The sequence below is a fragment of the Alexandromys fortis genome, unplaced genomic scaffold, assembly GCF_014885135.2.
Source record: "Alexandromys fortis isolate MF-2015 unplaced genomic scaffold, M_Fortis_MF-2015_v1.1 scaffold_117, whole genome shotgun sequence".
Lineage (NCBI taxonomy): Eukaryota > Metazoa > Chordata > Mammalia > Rodentia > Cricetidae > Alexandromys > Alexandromys fortis.
This window is the reverse complement of record NW_026068015.1, coordinates 4,915,404-4,925,936: the sequence shown is the minus strand read 5'-3', so window position 1 is coordinate 4,925,936 and position 10,533 is coordinate 4,915,404. Positions and strand designations below refer to the sequence as shown.

General features: G+C 38.2%; 1 protein-coding gene across 1 annotated transcript in view; it reads right to left on the bottom strand.

Annotated features, from left to right (window-relative positions):
• Nucleotides 1–518: 518 nt before the first annotated feature.
• Tnip3 (TNFAIP3 interacting protein 3) overlaps nt 519–10,533 on the bottom strand; it is a 40,298-nt gene continuing 30,283 nt past the window's right edge. Inside the window, exon 8 of the mRNA XM_050162318.1 lies at nt 519–1,465. Within this exon, the coding sequence (XP_050018275.1) occupies nt 1,434–1,465 (32 nt within the window). The 3' untranslated portion in view covers nt 519–1,433. The remainder of the gene's footprint in view (nt 1,466–10,533) is intronic.

Sequence of the window (10,533 nt, the reverse complement as noted above, 5' to 3'; positions counted from 1 at the left end):
TTACTTATTTATTATGTATACAATATTCTGTCTGTGTGTATGCCTACAGGCCAGAAGAGGGCACCAGACCCCATTACAGATGGTTGTGAGCCACCATAGGGTTGCAGGGAATTGAACTCAGGACCTTTGGAAGAGCAGGCAATGCTCTTAACCTCTGAGCCATCTCTCCAGCCCTCATTCTGCTTTTCTTAAGAGTTAAGTTACAGCATAGACAAAGCCCAAAGGAAAAATGCTTAGTTTCCTAAGACTTTTCTTTTTAACCTCATTATGCTGTGTGTACCCACAAAGTAAAACAAAATTTGTTTGAGTTAGACAAGCTGCATAATTTTGGAAGGGAAGTTAGACAGATCCGGTTGTTTTATTTGCACATGCCCTGGATGTTCCCAGCTTTATTTAAGTTCAGCTAGACGTGAGAGCTATTTCCAGATCTCACACTCTTGTCATGAACACTCATCCTTACAAACAGGAACTCCTTCAGAAATCTGATTGATCACTTTGCAACTCAACTGCAATAGAACTTAGGTATATATTTTTTCGGGTTAATTAGTTTCAAGAAGTCATTTAAGTTTTCTTAAACCATTGCTCAAATCCACAAGATGTTAAAGAGAAAGAACCTCAATGCACGTATCTGGCAATTCTTGCTACCTACATGTAGACAGAAGGAGGCCATTGCCATCCTGTCAGGGCATTACCCTTTCATAATTCATTTTATTCATAATTTCTGACAACCCTAAAAATGATCCGTTGGAAGGACAGTTCATGTTTATCATTTTATTCAGTTTGGGTCACCCATTTAATCAGGGGAGTCTATAGATCTTTTGATTGTCTGTTCAAATTCATTTAGTTTCAAATTCAGTAATAATGACCATATGATCTAGTCCAACTGTCAAACCAATGAATTTTAGCAACTATGGAAAAAGGCTTTCTCCCAGAGACTATATCACATATTATTAATTTTTTGAGATGGAATATTGGCTGATGTGGCACTTGTGTTGCAACTCAGATTGGCCTCAAACTCACTGCAATCCTCCTGCCTCAACTTTTTCATGGAATTATAGGAATGTTCCACCTTTCCTGTCTTAATATCTGTTATTCTAAATTAGTATATAATGTCAGAGTGCCATAGCTGGAGTCAGGCAAGTCCTGGCACCATCTTTGCAAACCCATCAGCATTGAGTTGAAGAGAGTTTTGAAATTGAAGTAGCAATGTGTCATATAAGGAGCTGCTCCGTTTCATTTGTGGAGAAAAGCTCAGCTTGGTTACAGCATGTCTTGCTGCTCTGTTGTGTTTCAGGGGTCCTTATCTTTCCTGTATTCAGGCCACAGGGAAGATAACCAGGAACAGATCTCAGAGGAGAACATTGACAGCTGTCCTGCAGAAGCAAAGTGGTCACAACTGAGAGTCCACTGCTCTTCTTTGCTAATGTGCACATCTATTGGTTCAATTTCTGTTCTGAGGAGAAACCTATGAAAGACAGTAAGAAAACGATTCAGATTAAATTTTTAAATTTCATTTTTCTTCTGGCTTAGGGATAAGTAACACAAACTTCTGGGTTGACAAAAAAAGGAGGAAAGATATTTTACTCATGATCTTTCCACACACTTATTCAGAAACCAAAAGGTGGATAATAGACGGTCATTGTTTCAAGTACTAACATATGCTTATCATTGAGGCGATCATTTTCAGTCAAATTTTAATTATGAGTGGAGAGGAACAGTCTACACTAGAATTCTCATTATCTCTGGCATTGCAGTGGCTTACACATTTGCTTGTAAAAGTAAATCATTTCTACTGTTACCCGCCAGTCTCATGCCCCACTCCCTCCAAAGAAAAAGCACTTGCCAAGTGTTTCCCTAGTACCTGCCTGCAATCTAGTGCTTGAGAGCCTGAGGCAGGAGGATGATCTAGACCAGCTGGCATTATGTAGCAATATTCTGTCACAAAAAAAAAATAAAGGAAAGATAAAATGGTACTGACTGTATTGTAAAAGCCACAGAAAATGCCATAATTCATAACATTTGTTAGTGCAGTATGAAGAACAAGATGAAAGTGTTGACCTAGTTTTGTAGGCTTTGGATAGAACAGCAGAAGTGAACATGACGAAGTAGATAGAACCAGGGGTTTACACGTGGCAACAGGAAACAGGAATAAAGATGATGTCATTAAAGAAAGACAAGACATGTATCCAGTAATTGATAGAAACAAGATCATATTGGAGAAAACCACAGAGACAACCAGCCCAAGTTAGTGGGAGCCCACAGACTCTGGACTGACAGCTGGGGAACCTGCATGGGACTGAACTAGGCCCTCTGAATGTGGGTGACAGTTATGTGGCTTTGCCTATTTGAGAGACCCTTGGCAGTGGGACCAGAATTTATTCTGGCTGCATGAACTGGCTTTTTGGAGCCCATTCTCTATGGTGGGATACCATGCTCGATCTTGATACGAGTGTGATACGGGGGGGGGGGGGGAGAAGGGCAGTGGCGGAACACTTGGTCCATCTTCAACTTGCTATGCTAGACAAAGGAAAAAACATTCCTTACCCACACTGAGGAGTGGATGAGGGTGGGACGGGGAAGGAAGGGGGCAGGAGAAGGGGAGTTACCAACTGGGGTTGATATGTAAAATGAAAAAAAAATTAAAAATGTCTCATTTATTTATGATAGCATAAACATATTGAATATTTATATTTGATATCCTGCTTTTGGAATACCTAAGATGTGAGAAACTCACATCTTTGTAAATATCAAGCAAAAGACCATGAAGAAAAGGTCAGTTTTCTCCATCTAAAGAAACATCTCTTTGAAACAGATAAAGATCTTTGCAGAAGACCTCAACCAATCAAAATGCAGAGAACAAGTGATGATGTAGTCCCAACTGATGCATCTATGACACAGCTCCTGCATCTAAAGTTTAGTGATCCTAGCAGAAGAGGGGGCAGAAAGGTTGTAAGAGTCAGTGGAACAGTGAGTTTCCTGTGAGACTGTGTCCTAGAAATATAAGAGGTTACACCCATGAATTCTGATCACATGGTTGCCTAAAAATGACCTGAACAAAGACACTAATGCCAGGCTACCATGGAAGGAGGAAAGTTCATGGAGCCACAACTGTAAGCAAAGATCTATGGGCAACAAAAGTATGCTGAGAATGGGAGAAATAGCCTTCTCCAGGGAAAAGCCCCCAATAGGTTGTCTGATACCAAATGGTCAGTCTTGAAATCATATACAAATGATTAGCATGATATAGACTTAGCAGGTTATAGTTATATATTTAGAAATATATAAACAATATATTCCATATGAACATATATTCCTAAACATATGAATACATTTACATATTTATAAATTATTGTTATATATGTATACACAGAGAGAGATGTAACAACAGTTGGGCCGGGCGATGGTGGCGCACGCCTTTAATCCCAGCACTCGGGAGGCAGAGGCAGGCAGATCTCTGTGAGTTCGAGACCAGCCTGGTCTACAGAGCTAGTTCCAGGACAGGCTCCAAAGCCACAGAGAAACCCTGTCTCGAAAAACCAAAAAAAAAAAAATATATATAGGCCATGAATTTGAAAGACCTGATGATGATTGTTTCAAAATTCTACTGGTACTGAACTTTCACCATTCATCACTTATTTTCTTTTTACAATGTATGAAGCATTTTCAGGTAAGATGGCACCCTACAGGAATCTCTAGGTGACCCAGTGAAGGGAAAGAATCAAACTGAGAGAAAATATGACTTTCTTCAAAAACAGAGAGCTGGAAGTTCACAAAGGCAGTAGTAGGATATGTTTATAAAAGTACAAAGAAAATGAAAGATCTTATCCAGAGAAGAAGCCAGTTAGGTGATTCCCCTTAGCAGGCAGAGAGGCAAAAGTCTCCTCCAAAGGTCAGCCAGGATTGCTCTTTGGAAAGATACTGGTAGTCCTGTTCTCAGGGCAAGCCCTGGGCTTTTGTTGAAATATGAGCGGTGGGGCTGCGTCCCCAACACCCCGGCCGCTTGGCTAGCTTATGCCCGAAATAACAACACACAAACTGTATTCATTTAAGAACTGCTTGGCCCCTGAACTCTAGCCCTTACAGGCTAATTCTCGCACCTGGACTAGCCCATTTCTAATGATGTGTGTAAGCACTCCAAGGTGCGCTTACCGGGAAGATTCTAGCCTATGTCCATCTTCATCACGTGTGCCTCAGAGAGCAGAGCTATCGCGTCTACCCGGGAGAGCTGAGCATGGCGTCTGTGCTCCAGCAGAGCTGTCCGGTCTCTCCGGAAGCAGAGCAGAGTCTGACCTCACTTCCTCTTCCGCCCAGAATTCTATTCTGTTTGTTTACTCCTCCCATCTATGCTCTAAGCTAAGCCAAGCAGTTTCTTTATTGCTCAGCCAATGAAATCAACAGATTGATATATGACACTCCCACATCAGGCTTTAACAGTTTCAAAGTCAAATTGTAGGTTCTAGTGACATGGAAATCTCTGTGATATGTAGGAATCTCATTTTGTCACTCAGTATGGCTTGGGGTCAGGTGCCATCTACAGCAAGGACCTATTGTTTAAAACAGCTACCCTGATAACATTAGCACACAAAAAAATCACAAGACCCCAGAAACCTGAATTTAATTTGCCACAGGGTAATAGACAGCCTCTGAAGGCCAATGTGAAATGCTGGAGGATAGATGTTGCCAAGGCTAAAGTACCTAACTCTGCTCTAGGCTTCCAGGAGCAGATCCCATGAATGGCAATCACCCTGAAGTCTGATAGTCCTGAGACTGAGGTCAGGCAACCTCAAGAGCCATCCACTTCTGATCACTGCTGTAGAACCTGAAACTTTTGAAGCCCAGCAGTCTGCTTGACATTTACAGCTGCGTCATTCCCTCAGGACGTCTGCACCCTTAGAAGGTCTTGGAAGCACAAACACAAGTCCCCTCAACAATTACAGCCTTGGAAAGAATAAATATCATGTGAAGAGTAGCTAAACAAAGGATAAGTAACAGGAAATTCGTCACATCCCACATAGCAAAACAACCCCTGATATAGACAGGCCAGAAGGAACAGATCAAACAGTCATCCAGCCACACAGAAACAACCACAAAGTTATAGAAATCAGTAAATATTTCCCAATAAAATCTTAAGTATAAATGATCTCACCTCACCAATCAAGAGACCCAGTCTGGATAACTGAAATACAAAACTAGATCCAATCATTTGTTGTCTCCAAGAGACACTGCATTCTCACTACAGACTGAGAGGCAGAGGATGCAAGGTAATATATCAAGCTACAAAAGAGAAAGACAAAACTCTACACAAACTAAACAAAAGAAACAGAGAGAAGACCCAAATTAATAAAATCATACATCAAAGAGGGCATATTACAACAGATGCCAGTGAAATCTAGAGGATTTCCCAAATTATTTCAAAGACATATTTTAAAAACTTAAGTAGATTCAAACAAACAGCAAGTTTGAAGCAGTAATAAAAGACCTAATTATAAAAAGAGATGCGGGGCTGGATGCAAATTCTACAAAACATTTAAAAAAGAGCTAAAACTAGTATTTTCCATACTGTTTGGGAAGCATAAAGGGAAGGCACACTACCAAAGTCGTTCAGTGAAGCTCATATAACCCCAACATCTAAACAGAATAAGAATGAAAGAAAGCATATAATATGCTATAGTCATATTTCCTTCATGAACATAGATGCACAAATTCTCAATACATTCTTGTGAATTCAATAACACATTAAGAAGACCATGTAACAAGACCAAATAGGCTTCATCCCAGGGATACAGGACTGATTCTACACACAAATCAATACTTCTAAAAAATCTTTAAGATCACATGATCCAGAAAATACATTTAATCAAAGTCAGCATTCGTTTATGATAAAAGACCCAAAGACAGTAATAATAAAATGAATCTACCTCACTATAATAATGGCATTATCAACAAACCTATAGTCATCTGATGGGGAAGAGAGGCCAATAGAATACACGTGACAAGCAAGTCAAAGGAAGGATCAGAAAACATATCAGGATGAGGGAGGGGAACAAATAAGAAAACATAAAGAAATGTATGTTTTAAAATGCCACAGTGAAACGCATTACCTTTTATACTAACTTCAAAAATAAAATTTTAAATGTAGCCTTGTTAGTAAATAAGAACAAAATAAGACATATGAAGTTGTTTCCATATAAATAGCTAAGATATTTTAAAAACCCTATCATTTTCATAACTGGAATAATTATAATGTGAGACATTGGGATAAAAATGATTGCCTTTATTACTTCCATTATTCAGAAGTCAATAAATAATAATAAACTTGTCAGCAACCAGGAACAGAAAACAAATAGCAACAGTATTGGCTGATCTTTAAGTTATACATGCAATTAATAGTACACAAAATGTCCACTTTTTTTTGATTTCCCACAACAATTCTTTATTTTCAAATAGCCCTTATTGTTTTACCCAAATGATGCAATGTTTTATCAGTTACTAATTTCCCAATGTAATGAGGGATAGTATGTCTTTTGAAAAATTTTGTCCCAGGGAAAAGATCAGACAGCTATTATCATAGCAAAATAATATGAAAAGATGGATTTCAATATTGTCATGTGAGAAACAAGTCATAGGAATATTGCAAGGAATATTTCTAAATGGTGGGTCTGTAAGTGGCCTTCATGCCTAGAACAGCCTCCCTTTGTTATTTCATACCACTGGAGTCCTACTATCCTTTGTTTATTATATTTTTACTTGGGTTGCAAAATCATTGAATCAGCCTGAGTTATTGCCCTCTCTTAACATCAGAAGTGTTTTTCAAACAGAAAATTCAATAGCCTTATTTACCTTTCATCAGTATGTTTCCTGCAATGGTTTGGCCACTATGGAAATAATATGGAAAATTCTCAAATAAATAAAATAAAACTCTGTATTATCTTACTATGTCATTTCTAAATATATGTCCCAATGAAACAAAGTCAGATTTCACCAGGAATATCTGTCCACACATCTCCATCAGAGCATTATTAACACTGTCAGATAATGCACTCAGTCCCACTATGTGTTTTAAGTCCCTGTGGATAAAAATGATTGAGTAGTTTAATTGTTACTCTTGACAATAACGGTTCTTATTTTAAATTTCTCAAAACATTTCTTCAGAAGAAATTGTGGAAATAAAGTTAGAAAAAAATATGTGCATGAGCTGGGTGGTGGTGGTGCACACCTTTAATCCCAGCACTTGGGAGGCAGAGACAGGAGGATCTCTGTGAGTTCAAGGCCAGCCTGGTCTACAAGAGCTAGTTCCAGGACAGGAACCAAAAGCTATGGAGAAACCCTGTCTCGAAAAATGAAAAAAGAATGTGTGCATGTGTGTGTGTGTGTGTGTGTGTGTATGAACGTATGGATATATATACACTATATGTACACACACATTGTATGTATGTATGTATGTATGTATGGGGGAATGGAGAGGGAGAGGAAGGGAGAGAAATAAAGCAAATTATATGCTACTGCTTTGACCCTTATCTAATTTGCTATAATTAAGTTTCATTAAGGTTGTTTTGGTTCATTAGCCTGCATTTTAAAGATTAGAGCAAGAGAAAAGAGATTGCAGAAAGTTGGTAAAGTTTCTGAATAGTCATCATCTTCCCATTACTGACCAGACTTCTCCAGAGGTGATGAACTGTTAGCATCTGCCTATTGATTTTTCCATTATTTTAATGTTCTGCATTCTGTTATATAAAGTAATAATAATAAGCACATATGCATATACACATAATTATTATTTATTTCATTAAGAAAATTCTCGTCAACATTTTAATTAGATATCTGAAAATTAAAAAAAATATCCATTCTCATCATTTTCCATTCTTTTTTATTATTTTTAAAAAGAAAACAAACTATCTTTTCATTATACATACAAGCCAAGTTCCCGTTCACTCCCCTCCTCCTATTCCCTCAACAAACCCTCCCAATCTACACCCATCCACTTCTCAGAGAAGGTAAAGGCACATTGACTTAAGAAACCTGGCTCTAAAGAAATTCCCAGGAATTCACAAGGATGACTCTGACTAAAAACCTAAGCAAAAGATAAGAGGGGGCCTGAACTTGACTCACCTTATAGTCAGACTGATGAATATCTTAAATATTAGCATAGAACCTTCATCCAGCAACTGATGGAAACAGAGGAAGAGACCCACATCAGAGCACTGGACTGAGCTCCCAAAGTTCAGCTGAAGAGTGGGAGCAATAGAGAATATGAGCAAAGAAGTCAAGACCATGATGGGTACAACCACTCAAATAGTCTACCTGAGCTAATGTGTGCTCACCAACTCCAGTCAGACTGGGAAAGAACAAGCATAGAACCAAACTAGTCCCTCTGAATGTGGTTGACAGTTGCATGGCTGCAGCACGCTGAGGGGCCACTGGCAATGGCACCAGGATTTATCACTATTCATGTTCTGGCTTTTGGGGAACTTATTCTATTTGTATGGATAACTTGCTCAGCCTAGATATAGTAGGGAAGGCCTTGGACCTTCCCAAAAGCAATGTGCCTTACATTCCTGTCATTTCATAAGAAATTAAAAAAGTCCAGATAGATGTATGTTATGAGCACATGTATAATGCATGGCATGTGTGGCATAGATAGAGATAAGAAAATTTACGAGTCCAAGATGAGTTACTTAAACACCCTGCTGACATATATTGGGCATTTGCTGAATCTAGTTCTCTGGACCATATTTTATATTTTTTCTTGATTTTATACTTTCAAATTCCAAATTTTGCTTTACAAAATAAAAATACTTGCCTAAGTAATATCCTGCTTTCAAATTTGACAATGTGCAAATAAACATAGTTTTTTGTGATCTTAATTTTTGAAATTTATATTAAAACCAAATGCAGTTTTAAGTATTATTTAATATGCAATTCTATTTTCATATGCTTTGGGAGGTCTCTCTGTATATGTGTTGCTTTTATTGGCTAATGAGTAAAGAATCTGCCTTGGCCTGTGAGAGAGTACAAGAGAGCTAGGCAGGGAAAATTAAACTGAATGCTGGGAGAAAGAAGGAGGAATCAAAGAGATGCCAGGTAGCCACCAGAGGGAAAAAAATGTCCCTGGAACCTTGCCAGTAAGCCACAAGCCTTGTGGTTAAAATATAAAATAATGGAAATGAATTGAATTATGATATAAGAAGGTAGCCAATAAGAAGCTAGAGCTAATAGGCCAAGCAGTGATTTAATTAATACAGTTTATGTGTGGCTATTTCGAGTCTGTGCAGCCAGGAACAAACAAGCAACCCTCTACATTCATATACTTATTTAAATTCTCTGTACACTTTTATTGATATTAAAATATTTCTGTGCATAAATATGGAATATACTATAATATATTTTGGTATAATAGAGTAATATACTACAGTAATATACTGTAGTAAAGAATATTTAAAACCTTTCAATTCTTTATACCCAAGGTAATATTTAAAATATATATAGTCAATATTTTATTTCAAAGTTTATGAAAAATAAAGCTAATTCTAAGCATGCTAAATGATGGGCAGTCTTTTTTAGTTTGAGAAATCAGTACCTTAAATTGTTTGGTTTTTACGTGGTCAACAAAGCTTTCTGAAGGTGAGTCAGGACATGTGCCTCAGGCAGAACTGATCTTGTTATAGGTGTGAGATTATCTTACTTTAAAACTCCAATCCTGCCATAAAACCACTGACAAGACTTTCATCCCAAATCTGGCCTTACAATGCATAACACAACAGAGGGACAATTAAAGGTAGTCATAGTCTATTATCGCTTCCACTGGTTCTGTTAATGAGCTCTGTGACTTGTTTCAGAATCAAAAAGCTACTCCTGAGAAAGCTTATTCACCTAAGTAAGAGAGTCTTTATCACTTTGCCCTTAAATTGCTAGTTCTGTGCCTTTGAGTTTGGGGAGCAATACTGAAAGAAAGTCTTATAAGAGAGCCATTAGTCTTGTGCAGTCTAGGATTTGACAGTTTGTGAGGTGACACAGGCCATTACTTTACCAACATCATTTCCAATTCCTTAGGCAACTCCCCTAGCTCCTCTGGAGAAAATATTTAGCTTTTCTCTCTCTCTCTCTCTCTCTCTCTCTCTCTCTCTCTCTCTCTCTCTCTCTCTCTCTCTNGTTGTGAGCCACCATGTGGTTGCTGGGAATTGAACTCAGGACCTTTGGAAGAGCAGGCAATGCTCTTAACCACTGAGCCATCTCTCCAGTCCTCCACTTATTTTTTGTAGAGCAACCAAAAGGCCAAATTTTCAGACTTCTAGAAATATACCTATGGAAAACTATCATTGTATTAAAAAGATACCTCAGTAGCAAAATCATAGAATAAACTTATATGTGAAGCTAATTGCCCCCCATAATCGCATAGAGTGGCACTGTTAGGAGATGTGGGTTTTTTTTTTTTTTTTTTGGAGTGGGTATGGCATTGTTGGAGGAAGTGTGTCACTGGGGGGGGGGGGTCAGACTTTAAGGTTTCTTGTGTTTAGGATACTGCCCAGGATGTCA